Source organism: Moschus berezovskii, chromosome 2 (genome assembly GCF_049115385.1).
Source record: "Moschus berezovskii isolate FMDL1 chromosome 2, NW_MosBer_1.0, whole genome shotgun sequence".
Lineage (NCBI taxonomy): Eukaryota > Metazoa > Chordata > Mammalia > Artiodactyla > Moschidae > Moschus > Moschus berezovskii.
In genome coordinates this window covers 15,467,044-15,491,146 of record NC_142461.1, presented here as the reverse complement: position 1 = coordinate 15,491,146, position 24,103 = coordinate 15,467,044, and the positions used below count along the sequence as shown (strand labels likewise).

The window sequence follows — 24,103 nt, the reverse complement described above, 5'->3', positions numbered from 1 at the left end:
GGCTGCTCTTATTCCTTCTTGTTCTAGTGCCCCAAACACATCAGACCTTGATAAACTCTGACCTTCTTGAAGTGAATTTGAGGCACACAGAGATTTCCACTCTCACCTCCATGAATCTTATGCTCCCTGGGGTACCAGCTTGCCATTCTCAGTGTCAACTGTGACTCCACTACTGTATGGCTTTTGGCTGGTCACTGCATATCTTCCTGAAAAATGGGCATATTGGGACTTTCCTGGTGGCTAAAACACTGCACTCCCAAAGCAGGCGGCCCAGGTTCAATCCCTGGTCAAGAAACTAGATCCCACATGCTGCAACTAAGAGTTTGCATGCTGCAACAAAAGATCCCACATGCCAAAACACCTCAACTAATACCTGTGAGGCCACATAAATAATTTTTTTTTTATAAAATGGCATAACCATCATTGCATTCTCTAAAGTCAGGAACCTTGTGGAAGACGAGTATGGGCATGAGGAATGAATGTCAACTTCTTTTGTGAGGTAAAATAGAAGAAACCAAGCGGAAGAGTTAAGAAATTCATTTCCAGGAGGTAGAAAATGAGCTGTGGGACTTTCCTGGCAGTCCAGTGGTTAAAACTCTGTCCTTTCAGTTCAGGGGCCATGGGTTCAATTACAGGTTGAGGAACTAAGATCCTGCATGCCACTTGGCACAGCTGGGGGGATAAAGAAAAAAAAGAAAAAAAAAGGAAGTGAGTTGCCATAAGTCTGTGGAGAAACAAAATTGTTTCATAATCACACTCTGGACTAAAGGTCCAAAGGGGCCCTTGGGGCTGATCTTGCCAGGACCTCAGGGTTTGCTTCGTGGAGGGTGTGGATGAAACTTTCACACACTGTAAAGCTGTCTAAGAGAAGGACATTTCTTTTGAGAAAAACTCCCTTTTCCTGCTTATTACAGATTTCATTACAGAACTTTTTGAAAATATAAAAATGCACAGAAAAGGGAAGAAGCTCCGGTAATCACATTCGGTAGAGATCATCACTTGTAACTATCAAACAAAACAGTGATTTTGTTGTAACTGCAATTTTGTATCCATTTTCCCATATGATTAAATATACAACGGGGGGAGAGGGTTTCAGTATACAAACCTGCTGCTATTTATTTAACTAAGCTTATTGTTGAACATTTAGGATATTGCCTTTGTTGTTGTTTTTATGTGTTTTAGGTTTGGGGACTGTTGTAAGTGCTACAATTAATATCTTTGTTAAACAAGTCTTTACGTATATCCTAGATTATGTCCTTGGATTTCCTGGAAGTTGAATTGCTAGACCAAAGGATATTTGCTACATATTAGCCAATTTGTCTTCTAAAACTGATTTCACTCATTTGTACTCCCACTGGCAATTTTATAGGACTTCACTCGGGTTGCCCGTGCGATTAACTGTCAAAAGCCTACCTAGAACCCGGAGGCCGGCCTCTAGGCTTGCGTCACGTTTTCCCGCCCACTCCGCACACCCGGCGCGAGCCCCGCCTCTTCGTACATGGTGGTCCGCCCCTTCCTACTCACTCACCGATTCTGTTCAATCAAAAGCAGCTTTCCCCAGTCTGGCTGCCTGGTTGGTAAGCTGAAGTTTCCGTCGCGCTCAGGGGCGGGCCGGAGCGGACTGACGGACGTGGCGACGGACCAATGTGAGCGGCGAGCGAGGCGTGCGTGGCGTGCGTGGCGCGATGGCCTGGAAGCGCTGGACCAGAGAGGTGTGCGGGTGGGTTGAGCAGTGAGAGGTTTTGGCGGCCATGGCTCCCAACGTGCCTGCGCCCGAACCGGTCCCAGAGTCTCCTAAAGGCATCCGGGCCGTGCTCTTAGGGCCGCCCGGAGCCGGCAAGGGTACCCAGGTGAGCTGCTGAGCCGGGCTTGTCGGTGGAGCCCGTGGAACTCCAAGGTCAGGGCGGCCGAAGGTCCCGTTCGCCCCAGACTCAGGCCGCGCGGGCTGAGGCCTGGACGGGGGGTTCCTTGGCTGGCGTCTGGGGTTCTGGCAAGTGTTTTGGGGAGGGTCCAAGTTGGAGTCGAGGGAGTCTGAGTTAGAGTTATTGAATGTCCAAGGCCTGAGGTGCTGTGTTAGGGGATCAAAGGACTGAGTAGATTCCTTTAGGGTTTAGAAGCTGAGAAGATCTGAAGGGTAAGGGTGAGCCCTGGACTGAGGCATGTAGATCGGAACCCGAGTTGAAGACAGGGACCCTAGATTCAGTGCGATTTGACAGTGGGTTACGTTCCCGGCATTCGTGGTAGGGCTACGTTTCTGGTATTGACTAATGCCTGAAGGCGGAGGAGCATCTCCCGGACGTGGGGGAAAGCGCGAGCTGTCCTGTGCTGATAAGGAGAACTGCTCAGAGAAGTGAGGTATGACCTGTCTGAGCCAAGTTAGGTGGATGGGAGAGGGTACCTCAATGAACAGATAAGAAAACAGGCCTGGAGAGGTCAGATGACTTTCCCAAGTTAGTAAAATTGACCTTAAGGAGCCTGGAACCTCAAGGCTCTGCATGATTGGAGTGAGGTCACCTTCTGCTGACCGTGAGGCCTCTCTTGGCGCCTGGGACATAATGGGCCCATAGATCAGGGATGAGATTTATGATCTCAGGATTTGGAAGCCCGTAGATTGGGTTATTATCCTCCTGGAATTGCCCACGCCCCTTGCAGACCTCAGGATTTTGCTGGTTGTTAGGGTCTAAATAGAGAATTCCTGAAAATCTGAGCTCCTAAGGAAATGGGGTTCTGGATGCTGCTCTGTGCCCCCTCTTCTATTCCTAGTCCTTGCAAAGATTACAAAGTCTGGGCAGACAATTTGTCTTACTCTTTCTTGGAACTCTTGCGACACCCAGCACATTACTTGGCACTTGATGAGGTTACTAGATACGGATGATGGAGAGAAGGGGAGTCTGGGAGGATTCGGTTCTTTCCTGTGACTTTGCTTTTCGGCTCTGGCTACTAGATCAAGAAGGGCTTCCGAAATGGCTCAATGGTAGAGAATCTACCTGCCAGTGATCCCTGGGTGGGGATGATCCCGTGGAGAAGGAAATGGCAACCCACTCCAGTATTCTTGCCTGAAAAATCCCATGGACTGAGGACCTGGTGGGCTGCAGTCCATGGGGTTGCAAAGAGTTGAACATAACTGAGCACGCACGCACTCAGTCAAGAAAGACCACGTTCCCTTTTCTCTCTGTAGCCAGAGCCGATTTGCCCTTGATGCCCACAGTTGCCTAATCCCCTTGTCCCTTCATACTGAAGGTTCCCCTTTCCTGTTGCTGCCACCCGCAGTTACTAGGTGACCTGTGGCTAGGTATGATTAATCCCAAACTCTGGACTTCTGCTGTGAGTGACCAAGATAAACAAGGTAACTCAAATGCATTGATTTTGTTTTTTCTTTGTTCATATTGAAGTTAATAATTTCGGTGGTTGTGAAACGGACAGCCAATCTCAGTGCTGAGGCAAGAGCTTGACAGTTTAACAAACTTGTAACTTCTAGGCCTCACTGTTCTCAGCTGAAAAATGGGGATAATGCTTATGCGTTCAGCATTTGTTGAGCACCAGACATTGGAGATAGAACAGTAAACAAGACGGAGAAGTTCCTTGTCCCTCTAGACCAAAAGTTAACAAGGATACTGGAAAATTATATGTGTGTGAACCACACCTAGGTGACAACCTGGCACATAGTAGGTGTTCACTAATTGTTGACTCACTCATCTTAACTGATAATACATTCCCTCAACCCCGAACTCAGTTGTATCTCAGAGTAAAGGGTGATGTACTCAGGAAGTTTTGAGGGTAATTCTACTTAGGAGCTGACTTATAAGGGTGTATATCAGAGAAGGCCTTATAGAAGTCAGGGAGATGTGATTTTAGTTGGGACTTGAAAGGGTAAAATTTGCACAAGTTGCTTAACCTCTGTACACCTTTCTTAAGGTATTGGGAACCATAGGGATACTGGCAGTTGTAGTTTTAAAAAGTTAAAACTGTTCATAAATCAGAGGTTGCAGAATGGCAGCCTGTAGCAGCTTGTAGCCTGCAGACACACCCCAGCTTTTAGTTATGAAGAGTTAGAATACACAAAAGACGACAGGATAGTGTAATGAGCCCCAAGGTACACATCCAGGCCCAGCTGCCATCAGGTGGTGGCCATTCCTTCCCCATCTAGTCTCCCTTCACAAATGATTTTAAAGAAGCTCCCAGATATTGTAACATGTCATTTGTAAATATTTCAGTGTGTGTCTCTAAAAGCCATCTTTTTTGTAGAAAAACATAATATTCCATAAAAAATAAATAGGAGTAAATGTTTATGTTTCTATTCATTTGCGTTTCAAGTCTCATTTTTTTATGAGTATTTTTTTAAGTGTTTATGTATTTGACTGCTGCTGCTGCTAAGTCACTTCAGTCGTGTCCGACTCTGATTTGACTGCACTGGATCTTAATGGCCACACGCAGCATGTTGGCAATGTTGGCATGACTGAAATAATTGTTTCCTTTTAAAAGTTAATTTTAAACATTTTTAAACTGCCTGCTTTTGCATCAGCATGCTGCTGCTGCTGCTAAGTCGCTTCAGTCGTGTCCGACTTTGCGACCCCATGGACTGCAGCTTACCAGGCTCCTCCGTCCATGGGATTTTCCAGGCAAGAGTACTGGAGTGGATTGCCATTGCCTTCTCCATAATAATGTCTAAAATATCTGGACCACGTGGGTTTGTTATTTTGTTTAAATAACTTTATTTCCCTGTCTCCCTTTTGGGGTTGGATGTTCCTAGGGTGCGGCCAAAACTACAGCGTGTTTCCTGTTTTCCTCTGCCAGCCCCTCTCGTAGTTTCTTCCATGTGTCCAGCTGACACCGGTTCTTCACGGCCAGCGTGTGTAGGTTGTCAGCTGCCGCCTTGCAGATCAGGCTTGGTCACTTATGTCTGTGTGCTAACACAGTGCAGAAGCAAACTCAGTGAGACCCGTGTTCTTATTCCCCCTTTTACAGCTAGAGAAACTAAAGCCCAAAGAGCTTGTTCTCTAGGTTACAGGGCAAGTAATTGGCTGCTCTTGCATCTGAATGACTCTGGAGCTCCTGCTCTTTCTGCTGCCCTGGGTTAGATTTGTCTCCTACCCTGTGCATGTTTTCTTAGGTAAGCTCCTTTCTAGAGCTGCAGGGTAGCCCTCAAGAGGGTGTAGTATCGCAAAATAGTCACCCTTTCCTGGGTTCTGTGACAGACTCCCCGTATTCCCCCCCATCTCCCCCACGCCCCCAGCCAGAGATTTAATCCTTTTAATCCAGATTTAATGTCATCTGATTTAATCTTTCAGCCCTTGGAGGAAGGTCCTGTTGTTATCTTTGCCTCTTTACTGATAAACTGAGGCCCAGTCTGTATCTTGCCCTAGGACATAGGTAAAGTAGCGAAGATAGGATTTGAACTTGTGAATGATTTCTTGAACAGCATTACCATCCTGTGTTGCTTGCAGTCTAGGTATAGAAGCAGAAACGAACATACATGCAAGCAATACTTACTAGTGCAGAGTACCACAGGGGAAGTATTGATGAGGGACTGACAACTGCTCGGATAGTTCAGGGTTAGAACAAGGACTCTGATTTGCTGAGGGCTTCCCTGGTAGCTCAGTTGGTAAAGAATCTGCCTGCAATGCAGGATACCCCATTTCAATTCCTGGTTTCGGGAAGATCTGCTAGAGAGGGGATAGGTGACCCACTCCAGTATTTTTGGGCTTCCCTTGTGGCTTAGCTGGTAAAGAATCTGCCTGCAATGCGGGAGACCTGGGTTTGATCCCTGAATTGGGAAGATCCCCTGGAGAAGGGAAAGGCTACCCACTCCAGTATTCTGGCCTGGAGAATTCCATGGACCGTATAGTCAATGGGGTCGCAAAGAGTCAGACATGACTGAGACACTCACTTATGATTTGTTGAGAATCTTCTGTTCTTCCGCCTACCCTCCCAGTGAAGAATGTTCCATTCTTTCTCCTACCTACTGACTGATACACCCAGTTTATAGATGAGGAAATAGTCTCAGTCACTGACCTGAGGTTACATGGTCAGTTAAAAGAGCTAAAATTCAAACGCAAGTTTCTGTGCTTTTAAAAGACTTTAATTGAAGTATAATACATATAGAGAAAGGTGCAGACATCTTAAGAGGGCAGCTTGATGAATTTTCACATGTGAACACGCTTGTGTAGCTTGTACCCATATCAAGAAACAGAACATTGCCAGCACTGTGACGGCCTCCTTTACTCCCTTCCACACAAAAAACACATACACACCTTCCCTGAGGACAGCCACTAAGGCTTTGGGGGTGGTGGTGGCATGTTTTGTTAGGTAAGTTCCTTGCTAGAGCTGCAGAGTAAAGGCTATTTAGTGTCATGGATAAGAGCTAGAGCTTGACAGTCTTGGGACCAATTACCAGATCTACTGTTACTAACTTTGCAATTTGGGGCAACTTAGCCTCTGAAATGGAGAAGGCAATGGCAACCCACTCCAGTGTTCTTGTCTGGAGAATCCCAGGGACAGAGGAGCCTGGTGGGCTGCCATCTGTGGGGTCGCAGAGAGTAGGACACGTCTGAAGCGATGTAGCAGCAGCAGCAGCAGCCTCTGAATTTCATTTGTACAATGCAGATAAAAATAATTACTACCTCCTGTATTTGTTTTGTATTATGTGGTTTAGTTGCTAAGTCATGTCTAACTCTTTGCAACCCCATGGACAGTAGCCCACCAGGCTCCTATGTCCATGGGATTTCCCAGGCAAGAATACTGGAGTGGGTTGCCATTTCCTTCTCCAGTTATGTATTATACATACTGTAAAACAATGCATGGAAAAATTGCTTGGCATCTTGCAAACACCCAGTTAGCTGATGATTCCTTCTCAGAGGAAGAAAGGATAGTTGGGGAGGTTTTTGGTGGGGGAGAGATGCTCAGAAGTTGACTTTGGAAGGGGGAGGGTAGAACTTGGATCATTCAAGGGAAGGGAGAGGGTATTCTTGCATAGAGAGGACCTTGAGCTAAGGTCCTTGGAGAGTCTTATGTATTTGGAAATCAAACATAGAGCAGCTGTTAGCAGTGGTGCAGGGCATCCAGGTAGGGGGCTTGAGGCAAATTTGAATAGCTTGGGAGGTAAAGGAAATTGGTTGGGGAGGACATGGAGCACGCTACTAAGCTATTAGAACTTCTCCCTCGTTGCCCTGGGGGAACGCTGAGGCTTCTGAATGTGTGTGTGTTTTGCGGGGTGGGTAGTGTGTCCAGCAGTATTTTAGATGATTGCAGCTGTATGTGCAGAAGCACTGGAGGTGACAGTGGGAAGGACTGCACAGACGATTTTGAGGTGAGAACACAACTGTGTGTGCTCAGTCACTCAGTCTGACTCTGCAACACCATGGAGTGTAGCCCACTAGACGCCTCTGTCCATGGAATTTTCCAGGCAAGAGTTCCGGAGGGGTTGCCATTTCCTCCTCCATGGGATCTTCCCAACCCAGGGATCAAACCCGTGTCTCTTACATCTTCTGCATTAGCAGGTGGATTCTTTACCACTGAGCCACCTGGGAAGCCCCCGAGAAGACAAGTGATCTTGATTAAATCAAATCTTGACTATCATTTTCCCTTTATTTCCCTAAATGCTGGGCAATGTGCTGAATTCTTTTGTGGATATATAATCTTACCAAGTCCCCATAACAGGTCTGAAAGTCGTTCAGTCATACACTTTAAAGATGGGCCTGGCTTTGTATTTTTAGCACGTGCCCTAGATGATTGTGATGACACACTGAAGCTGGAGAGCGCTAGCCCCACCATGCTGCCTCCCATGCTAACAGTTTGAGCCTTTCTGACCCACACCTTCCCGAACCACAGGTTTCTCACACAGGTGGGGTGCCTGTTTCTTGGGTTCAACGGTGACCCGTGGCTGGTGAGACATGTGGCTTAGGGCTTCAACTGTAGCAGAGTATGGCCCAGGGGCCAGAGCATAGCCAGTCCTGAGGCACGTTTAAAATCAGATGCTCAGGCCCCATCCTGCTGAATTAGAATCTGTATTTTAGCAGCACCCTTAGCTGGTTTGGAGTAGAAGAAGCATTGCTTTAAAGTATATGCATGAAGTCAGGGGAATATAATGCAGCCATTTCATCAGGCTTCTTCTGTAGTTTGCAATTAAAGAATAGTGTATAAAATAAAGACCATGAAGGAGGTCTTCTAATTACTGAATGCCTACAGTGTCTGGGGCTTCTCAGGTGGTGCATTGGTAAAGAATCCGCCTGGGAGTTGCATAGAGCCAGACACAACTGAGTGAGCGCACACACACACAGTGTGTCTGATGTTTTGGGTACTTTGTTTCAGTTTATCCTCACAACAGCCCTGTGAAGTAGACATTGTCCCCCGTTTAACTGGTGAGGAAACAGATTCTGAGAAGTCAAGTAACTAGCCAAAGGTCATACAGCTTTGGGGGGCCGCCAGGTTCATATGCATATCTGTCTGACTCCTCAGTTCATGCTCTTTGCAGCCCACCACAATGATTCCTGTGCAGCCAGCAAAACATGAAGGAGTTAGTCTTCCTCCATGCCACCCCTTCCCTCTGGGAGTGTTGTTCCCCAGAGCTGCAGAGTCCAGTCACCTGGAACAGCACAAAAGTGTCCTGTGGTTTAGGGTGATAAAAATAGGATGATTAGTTTCTGTGCTGACCGTGCTTCACTGGTGTTTTGGTTAGTCTCTCCCTTGGGAAAGGCATGACCTCCAAATTTTCCACGCAAGTTAATTTCAACAAGAAGAAAGATCACCAGAAAAGCACAGCCTTCTGGTTTTGTGGCCACTGTGCCAGCCCAAAGGACCAGAGACTTTCCATTGCCAGAGGGGCCTGACCTTCACTGCTTTTCTAAAGTGCTATTTTTAACACCTCACCTGAATTCTGTTTTGCTCAGAAGTCAGTTCTTTGCTTGAGCTGAATCAGTCCGTGACTCACAAATCAGCACTTGTTGCACTGAACCCTGTCTATTTAGCTTTTATCATGTGCATCTAAAAAAACTCCCAACAAACTGGTTTGAACAAGGTCCCCACCCTCCTTATTTCCTAAAACAGTTGAACCAGAAAGGTAAATGTTAGGCTTTTGAACTGCTTCTATTCCTTTTGAATTCTGCGGGTTTTTTTGCCTCTGCAAAACCAGTGTGGAGCTGTCCAGGGTCTCTTCTTTTGGTATTCGTTCAGTTGTGAGGTCTACTGAACTGTGAGCTCACAGAGGACAGAGGCAGTGTCTCCTATTCATCTGTTTCACTGGCTCCCAGCAAGGTTCTTAGAAGAGGCGTATGAGTGAACATGGAATTAAGGCCAGGGTCACAGTAACAGTTGATGCTTCCTGAGCACTTACAGTGATTCTCCATAATCTCGTCAGTCCAGTGATACAGGAGATGACAGTACCATCTCCATTTTACCTAGAGGAAATTTAAAATGTACAAAATTGATACAGTTTTTCTCAAGTCACATATCCAGTCTTGATGGACCTGGTGTCTGAAACCCAGGCAGTTTGACTCTGAAGCCCATGCGCTTAACCAAAAGGCTATCCTGCCTACTGAAACTACTAAGAGCTTACTTTGCCAGGTGCTGTACTGTTATAAGTCGCTTCAGTCATGTCTGACTCCACGATCCTATGGAATGTAGTATGCCAGGGTCCTCTGCCCATGGGATTCTCCAAGCAAAAACACTGGAGTGGGTTGCCGTTTCCTCTTTCAGGGGATTCTTCCCAACCCAGGGATCAAACTCACATCTCTTATGTCTCCTGCATTGGCAGGTGGGTTCTTTACCACAGCACCACTTGGGAAGCCCCACTGCTTGTCAGGTGGTCTTCATATATAGCTCATCTGATGCTCACTGCTACCTTTTGAGATGGAGCCTTTGTGCTTTCATTTTAAACAGATTAGAAAACTGTGCCTCTAGAGAGGTTAAGTGATTTGGCCCAGGTAATGCAGCTACCTAATGGCAGGGAAGGGGAAAACTGAGTCTGCCAGGGGGAGACTTCTGCATCTGGCTCCAGTGGCCTCCCACACTAGTGAACACAGTACTTGACATCCACACATCCATTCCTTTGGCAAATATTCATTCAACATATTACCTGCCGGGCATTTGCCAAGTGCTTTATATACATGAACTCATTTAAACTTCAGAGCAACTGTCTGTTTCTATTCCCATTCATAACGGGGAAGCTGAGGCTTATGTGTCACTAGTGTGTCTAATGAAAGCAGTGATAATAGCTGATATTTATGACAGTTTCCTGTGCTAGGTGCACTGTTGCAAGCGCCTTCCATGTATTATCTCATGTAATTCTTCCTGCAACCCTATAATCATAGGTTAGAATACAATGCAAGGTAGTTTTATCCCTGTTACAGGCAAGGAGATTGGCATTTGTGCACACAGCCAGTAAGTGGCAGAGTCAGGTTCACACCCAGGCAGTCAGACTCCAAGGCCTGCACTGTTAACCATATCCTGTGTTTTGTCCTCCCTTCCACAGGCGCCCAAATTGGCTGAAAACTTCTGTGTCTGCCATTTGGCTACTGGAGACATGCTGAGGGCCATGGTGGCTTCTGGCTCAGAGCTGGGAAAGAAGCTAAAGGCGACTATGGATGCCGGGAAGCTGGTAGGTTCAGTGGGACCAATAAATGTTGATCGCCCTCAGTCCAGGTCTGCCCTGCCAGGGTGACCACCAGCCACATGTAGCTATTGAAATTCATTTTAATTTAAAATTAACCTTCTCAGTTTCACTGGCCACATTTCAGGTTTTTGCTATCCAGCACAGATATGGAACTTTTTAATATTTATAGTTTTATTGATTTATTTTCGGGTATGCTGCATCGTCTTTGCTTCTCAGGCTTTTCTCTGGTTGTGGCAAGTGGGAGCTACTCTCCAGTTGCGGTGTGCAGGCTTCTCATTGCGGTGGCTTCTCTTGTTTTTGAGCATGAGCTCCACAGTACTTGTGGCATGTGGCCTCAGTAGTTGTGGCTCCCGGGCTCTAGAGCACAGGCTTAGTAGTTGTGGCACATGGGCTTAGTTGCCCCACAGCATGTGGGATCCTCCCGGATCAGGGATCAAACCTGTCTTCTACATTGTCAGGCAGATTCATTCAGGCAGATCACTGTGCCACCAGGAAAGCCCCGAGATAGAACATTTTAATCATTGTAGAAAGTTCTGTTGGACAGCCCTGTGCTGTGGGGTGTTTTAACAAACTGGAAGATTATATGAACTTTTACATTAGCAAGTCTACTTGGTTCATTCAGAATTTATGGCAATGATTTTATTCACAGTATTCTTGAAGTTCCTTTGTGCAGGCGTATTTTGTGATATACCCCTAGTTTTTAGAGCCAAAAACAAAACTGACATCCCTAGACCAGAACTCAAGGGTCCTTCAAGGGAGGACTCAAGAAGGCACAGAGTGCTTCTACTTACTTTTGTGACTCTCTTCTGTGTCTCTTAACAGAGGGGTTGCTTGGCAGTTAACAAAAGTATCCTTCTTATTTGGAGAATATAATAACATTTTTTCTTGTTTTTAGTCCAGTTGATCTGATAGGAGAAGTACAATTTGTTATCCACTAGATCGTTTTTGGTTAGTGTGTGTGCTCAGTGGCTTCAGTAGTATCTGACTGTGCGACCATATGGACTGTAGCCTGCCAGACTCCTCTGTCCATAGAGTTCTCCAGGCAAGAATACTGGAGTCAATTGCCATCCCCTCCTCCAGGGAATCTTCCCAACCCCAGGATCGAACTCCCATCTCTTATGTCTCCTGCACTGGCAGGTGGATTCTTTACCACTAGCACCGCCCGGGTGCCAGAGCTTAATTGTAACTGCGTTTTTCTGGGACTTGGTCTTGGGAAGAATCATTTTGTGCTTGGGCCTCTGGTCTTTATATATCTTAGTATGTTGGTTAGGGCAGGTGCTGGGCTGAGTTACCTCCCGTCAGGCTTTGAGATTCTGGAGCTGGGGTAGCTCTGCCGACACGCCCACTGCCCCTTTACTTCTAGGTTGCCCTTTGTGTGAGTGAGGCCGTCAGTCACTCCTGAGAGCTGGGTATTTTGGATTTTGGACCTTGATAGAAGATCCTGTACTGAGAAAAAAATGGGATGTGGCAATAAGATTACTTATCTCCAGCCTTCACTTAGTCGTAGAGCTTATACTTTGTCCCCAAGTTCACAGCTGGTCCCAGGAGATAAGAGCATTAGCTACAGCCTTCACTTGAACACTGGCAGGGAGCTTTTCTTCCAGTGATAACCCAGGAGGAAAACCAGTTTTTGAAAGGCAAAGAGGATCCTCACTAGGGTTTTCAGAAAGGCTCAGAGGGTGTTGGGCTGGCTTCTTGGTTCTGACCCAGTCTCGTCAGGTCAGTAAACTTCTCTGTTGCTTCATGTCCAAGGTGGCCTGGGTCACTTTACTGTTAGCCTAATCAAAATTGTGAAACAGGTTAAGTTGGTGCCTTTTGACATTTTGGTCAACCCTCATTCTCTCCTGGAGCCTTCCTCAGGTGGTCTCCCAGCCTTGTACCCTCACTTTCTTGTGTCTAGAGGATAGCTAATTGCTGAGAAGCTGTTATTTGATGGTTAGGACTCTGACTAATAGCCAGAGAGGCCTTTGGGACCTAAGACTTGAAGGTCTCCAGGTGGGGTGACAGGCCCTGGAATCCTCTTTCCTCTCCCGGATTACTGGGACACAGGAGAGTCTCAAGGGACGAGAATATGTGTGTGGCAACTACAGAAATAATCATGAAACTGAATCTTCCAAAGGGAGCCACTCCATAGTTGCTCTGATTTTTGCTTCTTTGGGATCAAGAACCTGTTTAGTAATCAGGCTATACAGACACAGACTTGTAACCCTGGAGCTGGGCTAATGCTACCTAGTTAATGGATATAACCCCAACAACTGTTTTGTTCTTGACTTACAGGTGAGTGATGAAATGGTCGTGGAGCTCATTGAAAAGAATTTGGAGACCCCTCCATGCAAAAATGGTTTTCTTCTAGATGGCTTCCCTCGGACCGTGAGGCAGGCAGAAATGGTGAGTGACTAGGTTTTGGTTCACCAAGGCAGGAAAGCAAATCCTGGCCCTTTATCTCTTTATTCCTTTGAGGGAAATGGGTCTTATCAAGCTCTGGTAGCTTAGGTGGGCCACATGCTCTTTTTACAGCTTGATGACCTCATGGAGAAGAGGAAAGAGAAGCTTGATTCTGTGATTGAATTCAGCATCCCAGACTCTCTGCTCATCCGGAGAATCACAGGAAGGTATTTGTCCCCTGAAGGTCCCTTCTTTTCATGCTTCTTCAGAGCTTTGGCAGACCACGGGATCTGCTCTGGCCTAATCCCAGCCACGAAGCTTAGTGCCGTTTCCACGTGGATTGATCTTATTTGGTGACATGGGATGGGGATGTGGAAAGAAGAGCAAGGGATCCGAAGTCCAGCAGCAGCTCAGTCCTGTCACCTTTTAACTCTGACCCTAGGCAAGTTTCTTAACCTCTCTAAGGCTGTATCCTTATGTTGCATGGGGATAATAGTACCGGCTTCAAGGAACCGCTGTGCATGATATATAGCATGTTGTGCATAGTCAGAACCTTGCTCATGTGGGTGCTTAAATACTAAATTGCTTACAAGTGTATCTCCATTTTAGTGCTTTTTAAGTTTGATTTCAGTTGGAGTGGCCATACCTTGCTGTAGGCTTTTTATTTGTTATAAAAATAGTAGGACCATCTTCACAGACTTTAGAAAATTGAAGAAAATGTTGTTCACGGTACAGCCATTTTAGCAAAAAACACTAATTTATTTGTGTGTTTTGTTTTAAAGTGCTGACTTCTCTCTGGGAGTTAACATTGAACACAGAAACGCTCCTGCTTCTGACAAGTGGCTCTTAAAGAGTGCCGTTGCTCTAGGCCATGGTTTACTTAACCCTTTCACCATTGCTCTGCATCTGCTTTGTGCTGCCTTCCAGATATGTGGGAAGCTTCCAACTGCTAATAGACCCGCCCATTCTTATCTTTATTATAGACCATAGCTCATTTTTATCCCTTAGTCATTTTATTTACTTTTTAAAAAATTCATCTATTTGTCTATTACTGTACCAATAGTACACTTTATTTTTAAAGGTTTTTTTTTTTTTTTTGATGTGGACCATTTTTAGTCTTTTATTGAATTTGTTACAATATTGTCTCTGTTTTATGTTTTGGTTTTTGGCCACAAGGCTGGGGAATCTTAGCTCCCCAGCCAGGGATGGAAACCACGCCCCCTGCATTGGAAGGCAAAGTCTTAACCACTGGACCGCCAGGGAAGTACCCCTTTAGTCATTTTAATGGAATTTCAGGAAGGTGGTCAGCTTTCCATCTTGAACCAGACTCCTGTGACCATTATTTCTCACTGCTGCATGTTATTTCACAATAGATGAACCATCCTTCTTCATTCACTTCATTATTCCCTTGCTGTTGTATGTTTGTGTTTTTTCTAGTTGTCTACTGTCAAACTGATGCTCTGACCATTGTAGTACATGTAAGTTATGTAATTAAGGGGGACATGATTTTTTTTATTATAAATGTACTACTTTGATTTCCTAATGAGGTGGAGCATTTTCCCCCATGTGTCTGCAGTTCATGTCTTTAAGGAGAGAGGCAGCAGAATAAGTGTTAGAGGTGTTCTAGAAGGCGGTGTTAGATACAGGGGAATGCACCTTGTATTAATTCCCTTTTCAAATGTCCAGGTTTCATACTTCCAGCTATTACATAGCTTCCCTCAGTGCAGATTCTTTGTTTCTTTGCACTGGCACAGAGTAGGCAAAGTTGATACAGTCCAAGAAGCAGTAGGGTTGATAGGAAGGGACATCACCAGGGCAGGAGTCCCAGACACTGCAAAGTAAATGTTAACAGAACTAGATGACACAAGGGACCTTTGATCTGATTGGCCCAGCTTCCTAAGTGCCTGCTTTGTGCACAGCACAGCTCTGGGAGCAAGGGACCAAGAGAGGATATACCAGTGCGCATCTCTGACCTCAGAGTGTCCACAAACCCTAATGAAACCTGGGCTGTTTAGTGCAGTAGCGGTCCAGTAAGAGAGCTGCAGGCAGGTTGGCTAGGAGAGAGGCATAAAGTGAGACTTGACCTTCCTGGATAGAGAGGATTTTCTTGAGGCTTTCCCAGAAGAAAGTAGAGGCAAGAATGTCCAGAGCTGGAGAAATGGCCTGGGAGGCTGGATGGTAGAATGAGAGAGGTTGAGAAGGTACACGGTCTGCCAAGGAGCAGAGAGGACCTGCCTGAGTCAGGAGTCATGGGATGTTCTTAAGCCACTAGGTGCTCTGGCCAGTACAGCATTGTAAGAATATTGGCTTGGTCCTGGTATACAGGCTCAATTGAGGGAAAGAAGAAACAGACAAGGACCCCACCAAGGAGCCTCATGTGATCCACCTGTGGAGTGACGAGGCTGAAGGTGGCTGGTGGGGAACGAGAGATTCTGAGAACGAGCTCCAGCATTGTGGAGGGCAAAAGAGGGACAGCTCAGTCTCTTGGTTTGGAAGTGAGTGCTTTCACAGAGGAGGAAACAGAACAGGTCAGACTGTGAAAGTGCTTTTCCAAGTCCATTCGCATGTATAACTAGTCATGTGGCAGAACTAGTGATGTGGACTTCTTGAGTTTTAGACATTCAAAAGTGAATGGGCTGTATCTCATGCCTTTGTTGGCTTTCTGTGAGCTGTAGTTTCTGGGAAATGAGCAGCTCTCATTCCCGTAACTCTTGTAACCCAGTCATTCGTGTGCCTCCTTCATGAGGATTCAGTGTGGCTGTGGTGCGGTGATCCCTCTGATAGGAACTCTAACTCAGTGTAAAGCCCCAAAGATCTGTTACTTATTTTTATTTTATATTGTACTATATTTTATTTACAGTGTTGTGTTTGTTTCAGGTGTATAGCAAAGTGATACAGTCATGTATATATATATATATGAATTAACAAAAGCAGTTCCCGTCTTTTGATGGGGAGCTTGTGGTTTATAATATAAATGGCATTATTTTGAGAGAGGGATAACTTAGGTATGGTATTAGGTTTTTTTTCTTTTTGCAGCTTGAGCCAGTTGTAAAATAACTTAATGTAGCTTTTTGCAACTGCGTATTCTATAGTATTTTTTTCGTTTGGTGACATTTTAACTGTTAATGTTTTTGGCATTGTGCTTTGTACCATTTATTAAATAAAAATTATTTAAATTGAAAAAAAAAAAGCCTGCTTTCTGCGTCATCGTCCACTGTGCCGATGGTTGCCAGAAAGAGTCAGGAACTAACCAGTTTAATATGGATCTTATCCGACACAATAAGATTGAATTGGCTGAGGCCTCACTTCTAATAATTGTATGGGTGATTATTTTATTCCTTGTTATAAGTATGGCTGGTGGGTTTTGTTTTAACCCGTTCAGTGTTGGCTCTCTGGTTTCATTGGTTTCTTATGTCTTATGCCATTGCCATTCTGTGGATGAGAACACAGGTGTCTGAAGTATCGCAGCCAAGCCAGCAGTGGTTGTCGCTTCCCAGCCTGGTCCCCCACATCTGCACCTCCAGGCCAGGCTCAGTGGCTCTAAGAGCTGTTTTGGTCCTTGAGACCAATCACATTTTAAGAACTTGGAGATTGGTTTCTTTTGCCTTCTAGGAAATGCGTCTTGCATCCTTAAAATGATGTTTGGGGGTGGAGAAGGAGCAGTGTGTCTATGCATAACTGGAGGGCTGAGGGAACCTGAGAGTGAGCGAGAGCTGCTGTAGAGATGTGGAGAGGAGAGAGCTGTGTTTGTTGCAGCCTGGCTGCTATGTGCCCTGTGCATGGTCCACGGACTTCCCTGGTGGTCCAGTGGTTAAGACTTCCTGCTTGGGGGCATGGGTTCAGATCCCGGTTGAGGAACTAAGATCCCACATGCTGCGAGGTTCAGCCAGAAAAAAGAAATATGGTCCCCATCTCATGCCCCCAGCCCTTCCCAAAGAGAAAGCTGTAGCCGAGCCCAGCTCCTGCTCTTCCTCTCTCTGGGTCTCCCAGTGGGCCTCATTTCCAGTGAATGCACCAGAAGAACCCCTCCAGCAACTCAAAGAAAGGCTCAAACTTGGGCTGTGTGATTGCAGTCACTTGTCCCCCGACCAACCACCTTATTCTATAAATGGACCCCTTGGCCCCCCAAAAGTATGCTGTCATGAAAACACAGTGCTGCATTTTGCAAATGTGTGTGTCTTCAGAAGTCTGACCCAGACTCTCCCAACTGCTGTGCTGAAATACTGACCCCCTCCGCCACAAGAGCAGCACGCTGAGTACTTGCTGTGCCTGCCAAGAGGGAGAAAACGTTGCGAACTCTGGTCTAACAGACTTCATGAGGAGAGCAGCCGTTGGTTAAATAAGCAGATCTTGGTTGGCATGGAATTGGGAGACCACGGGAACCCAAGAGGGCCCCAGCCATGGAGCAGCATTTGGCCTGCCTCCTTCCCTTCTTAGGTTTCGGGGCTCCTGTGATGTGGCCACTGCCAGTCAGGGGCATGGGCTTATTGCTTAAGGGGACATGGCAGAGATGCAGCTGCCAGCTACATATCCTGTGCCAGATAAAAGCTTCTTCTTGAGCTCTTTGTTCTGTGACTTAATGTGTCAGTTTTCTTGACACCTTGAGTTTTGCCCTCTGATGGCTGGGCTGTCTGTGTCTCTGTGGTCACAGAGGTGTGTGGCATTGTCTGGTGGCATCTGCGTCCAGAGCACATGTTTTTTCCTATAGCGCCTTTCTTGTTTTTTACCCAAAGTAGGTTAGAAAATAAGGATAGTCTCTCTGTCCTCTGTCCCCCATGGCATGTTGTCCAAGTCTCTGTTAAAGGATTACCACGTCTACTGTAGTTACTTATTTCCACATTGTCTCCCTATGAGTTTGAGTGAACTCTGGGAGTTGGTGATGGACAGGGAGGCCTGGCGTGCTGTGATTCATGGGGTCGCAGAGTCGGACACGACTGAGCGACTGAACTGAACTACATTAAGCACTGTTTGTGACCAGGGATCTTGACTCATTTCTCTGTAGCCCCTGGATTCAGCTCAAGACCTGAACTGGACTAGGCAGTTAGTCAGCACTTGTTGAATGAACAGGTGAATACATGGGTGGCTGTGTGAGACCTATAGGACACACAGCCCACAGGCTGTCGTGCCAGCCTCCAGCCAGCCAGACACTTATTTTAATGTTAGGTCAAAGAGAAAAGATACTCACTCTGGTCTAAGCCCAGTTACTTTCCTAAGCACAGGATGCCTGTAATTGGTTTTTCTGCTGGATTAAAGTCTTTGCATCCAGCTTCTCTGTCTATGCCTGTGATCTTGGAGACCCCTGGAGTTCCAGCAGCCTGATTGATGTTCATTTGCTGTCTTGCAGACTGATTCACCCCCAGAGTGGCCGCTCCTACCACGAGGAGTTCAACCCCCCAAAGGAGCCCATGAAAGATGATGTATGTAAATTCAGGACGGGAAATGTCCTTTTCTTTCCTTCTTCTTTCTTTCTTCACCTTTTCTTCTTTTTTTCTTCCTTTTGTTCTCATCTTCCCTCTATTCCTACCAGCATCATTAAACTATGATAAGTATCTCTGTCACGTAAATCACATGGACTGTGGCTCATCTTTAGAGTGTCCCTCCAGGCGATCTATTGTTTGACCTTGAGGTAGCCACCAGTGCCAGCTACTTGATGGTGCCCAGTTTGTACCTGTTTTGTCCAGAGCAGCCCCTTCCTGGCATCATGGGAACCTCAGTGGTAAACTAATCAGGAGGAGAAGGCTGCTTGGAAGCCCGAATTAAAGCCAGGGTTGGGAGGACAGAACTGAAGAGAGGTTTGTTGATCAGCCCCGCTTTAGAAGAATATCCTCTCTAATGACTCTACTATGCCCTACAGATTCCAGAAGAGCTTGGCCAGGTGAACACTGCCAAGTTCCTATGACAGTCTTCAATTGTTTGCAGATGTAAAAGGGAGGGTCTCATACATAGTCGCTGTAATATTTGCCATAAATAGTTCATTTCGTCTGTTTTAGAACATGCAGGCCACAACAGAACAAATTTCCTGAAGTTAAGCTTTGTCAAATGAGACAAGTTTATCAGGGAGCACCCCGCCCCGACTTGCCACTTTTAGAACGTTGATGGCCTGGTAAAAAAACTGAGGCAGTTAAGGTCGTAATTACTACTGCAGCTCTGATTTTGATGTTTTCTCCTGGCCTCTGTCTTTCTTGTTTCTGACCCTCGAAGTGTTTGTCCTGGAAGCTGAACAGCCTGAGCACCAGCTATGAAAGAAAGACATTGCCCATCGCCTCCCTCAGCCCTGTTCTCACAGTTGCTGTTTCAGGCGCCCCAGTTTCTCTGGACCAGGTGGTCTCCTGGGACCAGCTTGCTGGGAATAGTGAAGGTCTTCATAGTTCCCTATTGAAGGAAATCTAGATTGTCTTTCTCTGTGATGGACTTTGGGATCAGACAGCATCTCAGATCTGCATCTGGCCTTGGATTAGGAGACCTTGCCAAGTCCCAGCCTTTCATCGCCCTCTTCTTGTTCTCAGATCACTGGGGAACCCTTGATCCGCCGATCAGACGATAATGAGAAGGCCTTGAAAATCCGCCTGGAGGCCTACCATACTCAAACCACCCCGCTGGTGGAGTACTACAGTAAACGGGGGATCCACTCTGCCATCGATGCATCCCAGACCCCTGACGTCGTGTTTGCAAGCATCCTAGCAGCCTTCTCCAAAGCCACATGTAAAGACTTGGTTATGTTTATTTAATGTTGGGCCCAAAAAGGAATTTCTTTCTTCTTCCTTTCCCTGTTGACCGAGTGGGTGGGAATGGCAGAATAGGCAGAGGGAAGCTTCCTCAGGCCAGCAAGTATATCATTTGATGTATTGATTAAAAAAGCACTTGCTTCATGTACCTTTGGCGTGTGTGCAAGTCTCATCTCATCTGTGTGTATGTGTGTGTGTGTGCACACGTGCACACACGTGTGTCAGTATGTGTACACTCTTATATTTCTTAAGTTGTAGACGAGACTGTTTACTTCTTTAGCCATACACTTTATTTTTGACCAAAATAAACTAACTCAGGTATCCACCAGGCAGACAAGTTCCTGGGTATTTTTCCATCTCCAGCAGCTAATTAGAAGTCCTGAGTCACGTGCAGTCAGGCAGGGCTACAGTTCCTAATGGCAGACTTTTGGCCAGAAATTCCACTTGTTTTCTCACCCATAATGAAAAGTCAATGAGTCAGTGTGGAAAGGGATCATTTATTTCTTTCCCCTAAACAGGAAGGAAAAGGCACTTACTTTATAGATTCCAGAAATTACTGGGAGAGTGTATCACCATAGAAAGAGCCTGACCAAGTTGAATTATTTTTGTGATCTGCACCCTGGTTCTGTAAAGTAGGAATCATTCAGCACCTGTGTTGAATACTAAATTGATGCCAGAGAATTAAACCAGGTGAAACCTGGTTTAAACCTCTTGAATTCAGACTATCTTCTGAACATCCAGGCTGGACATCTGAGAGCAGCCAGTCCACTTCCCCAAGACAGCAGGATAGATTTGTCTTTATTTTTAATGTTTGCTCTGTTTCCAGGTGTGAACAAAATGTGATTTTGACGATCATTTGGGGATCATGTTGATTAGAATTTATTCAAGCCCAGTCTCTACAGGATATGAAATCAGATATATCCCTTTTGAACTCAATCCTCTCCCTTCCATGTCTAGCCCTTCACCCCTTATGTCATGACCAGTGGTGGCCACCGTCTCCCCAGGAAAGGACCACCCCCAAAATAAGATCACCTGGCAGTAACCAACTTTTCCTCCTAACCTCAGCTCCCCGCTCTGAGACATTTCCTGAGGTCCATACTGTGCCTTTTGGTCTCTGGTTTGATCTGTGGCAAACAGAGGAATTAATAGACTGCTATGAGGGACCACAAAAGCAGCAGGCTCTGGAAAAACCATTAAAAAGGCAGTGACAGGAACAGTAAATAATGCCACCTGCCCAGGGTGCTCTGGTGACTCAGTGCAGTGGCCTCGGAAGTGCCCAGTCCCCACCTGACCTGAGCTCTCCTGCTGTCTATGGGACCACCAGAGGGCTTGTCCTGGAAACTGGCTGCGGTACGTGGCCATCTGTGTCCCTCTTTGTCTGCTTCAAGTGAGTGTCTGCTGGCTCTGCTCTGCCTTGTTTCCCTGGTTGGAAACTAACTCCACCCATTCTTAACGGAAACCCAGTCTGGCATGGGATGTTTCTGGGAAGCACATGATTTCTGAGAACGGACAAGGAAGGGGAGTGAAATCAAAACTGTCTGCTGTGTCTGTAGGGATCTGGGCTTCTCTGGGTGAGGTGGCCTCATGAATCTTAGAGTTGACTCCCCTTTGACTGGGGACAGTTGCAGGCACTTGGCCTCAAAGTTGAGGTCCTTGAATGATTGCTGATAGAGTGTGCATGATCCGTGCTCAAATATTTGTCATCCGTCCGCGTGCATTCACACGTGCACACACATACGTGTGATATTTGGGCTGCCAATGGGAAAGGGAAGGTCATTGGAGGTACATATGTCCTTTTGGGGGTGGGTAGAATTCAATTTTTGCTTTGCTTAATTCCAGAGCCTTAACCTCAGCAGGCATGAGAGCTTTCACCTGGCAGAGAAATGTCCAGTGTTTAATGCATTTGGTTGCTGGGGTGTGCATGCCAACCTTCTCTGATGTTTACTTGGTTTTTAAAAACCCATTTTGTTTTCTCTTGTCTTCTCTTTATTTCAGCCTAGTAACAGAAGGCCAGGCGAGACTGCACCACTACTCATCACCCCACGGCATGATCCCTGCTCTTTGGTGCTGGGCAGAGGGAGGGGCGGTCAGGGTAAGGATGGGGAGGGAGGAGTGGTGAGGGCCCAAGACGGGGAGAGGAGCTGTGTTGCCGTGAAGCAATTTCTTTTACATGGAGTAGGACTCTTAAAAGTATAAGCAAAGGGAAAAATTAATTTTTTAAAACACTTGATTGGAGGGTATAAATAGAAACAAGGAGGTGCAGTATTACTTCTAAGGAATCATGTTTTCATTTACTTTGGACTGGTGACAACTGGACAGGTCTCAGTGCCCTGAGACCTCAGCTTTTATCAGAACCTCATGCCAGCCCAGGAATGCAGGAAATCACACTGTTGTCCTGTCTGTCCCATAGCTTGGAACAGGGCAGGAGTTGATTACTAATCCTGGTTACCCATACCGTGAAATCAGAACATCATCTCCCCACATGAAAGAGACATGGAGTGTGCTCCTGGGGGCAGCGTCTCAACAAATCCGGCTTCCTGGAGTCATGGGGCAGGCTGGTGTCCCTCCCTTCCATACTCACCGCTGATTTACCAGCACACCAGCCCTCATGGGTGAGCCCTCAGCAGCCACCCAGCGTACGCCACAGTCCTGCACTCTTGCCTTCCTCTATCCACATCGTGTGAAAGGACTCTTTTTAATGAATGAGCAAGTGTCCTAAGCAACATTATCCAAAGACTGTCCTTTCCATCCTCAAATCCTATGACTGGGATCACTCTACAACACTGTGATGTATTTTCAATGAGGTGCCTTTCTTAACTGTCCAAATGCTGCCTTGTTTGGCCCCTAAATAAAGTGTGTTAAAAGTTTGTATCCCCTGTTGTGGCATTTTTTAAAGGAGATGTGGGCTAGTAAGTGACGCTGAATTCTGGATCTGACTTGGAAGCCCTTTCTTTGGGTCACTAGAAGTCGTGAGAAGAGTCTGCTCCCTCTTGGCCTTCAGCTCATCTGCAGGATTTTCTTGAGCCCAAGGACAGAGGCAGCTTGGGCCAGTGGAGACAGTGCTGTGCTTTGGGTTCAGGGATGTACAACAAATCCCAGCCAGTCATTTACTCTGCTCCTGTTTCCTCGTGTGAAAAAGAGACTAGTGGTGGTCCAGTGGTTAAGACTCTACCTGCCAATGCAGAGGACACTGGTTCAATCCCAGGTCTGGGAAGATCCCACATGCCGCAGGGCACCTGGACCCATGTACCACAGCTACTGAACCTGTGCTCTGAAGCCCGCAAGGTGCAACTATTGAGCCCACATGCAGCAACTACTGAAGGCCACGTGCCCTAGAACCTGTGCTCCACGACAAGAGAAGCCAGCGCACACAACTAGAGAGTAGCCTGTGCTCTCCGCGACTGAAGAAAGCCTACGGGCAGCAACAAAGACCCAGCGCAGCCAAAAGGTGATAAATACTTTTTAATAAAAGGTTGGTGATGCTACCTTCTCAGACTCATTTGGCAGTAAATGAAGTTTATAAGGAGAAGGTTTCTAACTTGGTACCTGGCACACAACAGACACTGGATAAATGCTAGCTGAACCCAAGGATACATAGAAAAATAACCTGTTTCCTGCCAGGGTGGATGATCGTTAAGCAAACCCTTGTCCGCAGCCTAGAAAGCCAGTGCTTCTAATCCCTAAACCAGATTTTGGGCTGCCTTTTCAGCTGCCTCTTTAATACCCTTGGTTGCTTCTTTGTAAATCCATTTCTTCCCCTGCAAAAAGGAGCATAAATCATTTGTCCAAACTGAAGCTCTCGTGCTCTTTGAATGGACTGCCTTTGCACTGGGGTTTCTAAGAAGTGACTGCTGTTCCTGAAAGCGGATGGAGCTGAGCTGGAAGCACCATCCTTCTCCAGGCAGGCATTCCTGCTCTACCACGTGCCCTACCTCTGCAGGGTCATTCTCAGGTGATTTATTTGCCCTGATCTTTTCATTCCCCAAAGTATTTAAATGCCCCATTAAGGTTTTCTTCCGTTCCTTGATCATCATGCAGCAAACAGGGAAATCTTTGTCAGAGCAGCCTGGGAGGGTACGTGGTATGGGTGGAAAGGATAAACTAGAAGAAGACCAGGTGAGCTCTTGCTTGCTCCTTTGGGCTTGGCCTCCTCTCTGGAAATCGAGATTGGATGAGGTAAGAGTCGCCACCGTTTCTGGAGGACTGACACATCAGGTGCTGTGCAGCACCCCCACACCCACGACCTTGCTTGACCTCTCCCCAGCCCCTGCAAACCACCCTAGGTGGTCAGTGCTGTCTTCTGTCACAGGTAAGGAGACCAGGCCTCAGCAGTGGTCACATTCCTGAGGGCACCGTGAGCAGAGTCAGGACTCGCACGGTCTCTGAC

General features: G+C 46.4%; 1 protein-coding gene across 4 annotated transcripts; it reads left to right on the top strand.

Moving 5' to 3' along the window:
* The first annotated feature begins 1,683 nt into the window (after nucleotides 1-1,683).
* Nucleotides 1,684-22,585, top strand: AK2 (adenylate kinase 2). 4 transcript variants are annotated; one of them, XM_055397557.2, is made up of 7 exons: nucleotides 1,689-1,850; nucleotides 10,466-10,591; nucleotides 12,884-12,994; nucleotides 13,124-13,218; nucleotides 18,336-18,408; nucleotides 19,498-19,693; nucleotides 21,712-22,585. In XM_055397557.2, exons 1-7 carry the CDS (start codon nucleotides 1,752-1,754, stop codon nucleotides 21,714-21,716), a joined length of 705 nt encoding a protein of 234 aa, XP_055253532.1. In that variant the 5' UTR covers nucleotides 1,689-1,751; the 3' UTR covers nucleotides 21,717-22,585. The 4 variants fall into 4 exon arrangements, with proteins under 4 accessions (XP_088700833.1, XP_088700827.1, XP_055253532.1 ...); XM_088844701.1 differs by lacking the exon at nucleotides 21,712-22,585 and having other exon boundaries at nucleotides 1,687-1,850; nucleotides 19,498-21,688; XM_088844706.1 differs by lacking the exons at nucleotides 1,689-1,850; nucleotides 21,712-22,585 and adding an exon at nucleotides 1,880-2,355 and having other exon boundaries at nucleotides 19,498-21,693.
* Nucleotides 22,586-24,103: the final 1,518 nt, after the last annotated feature.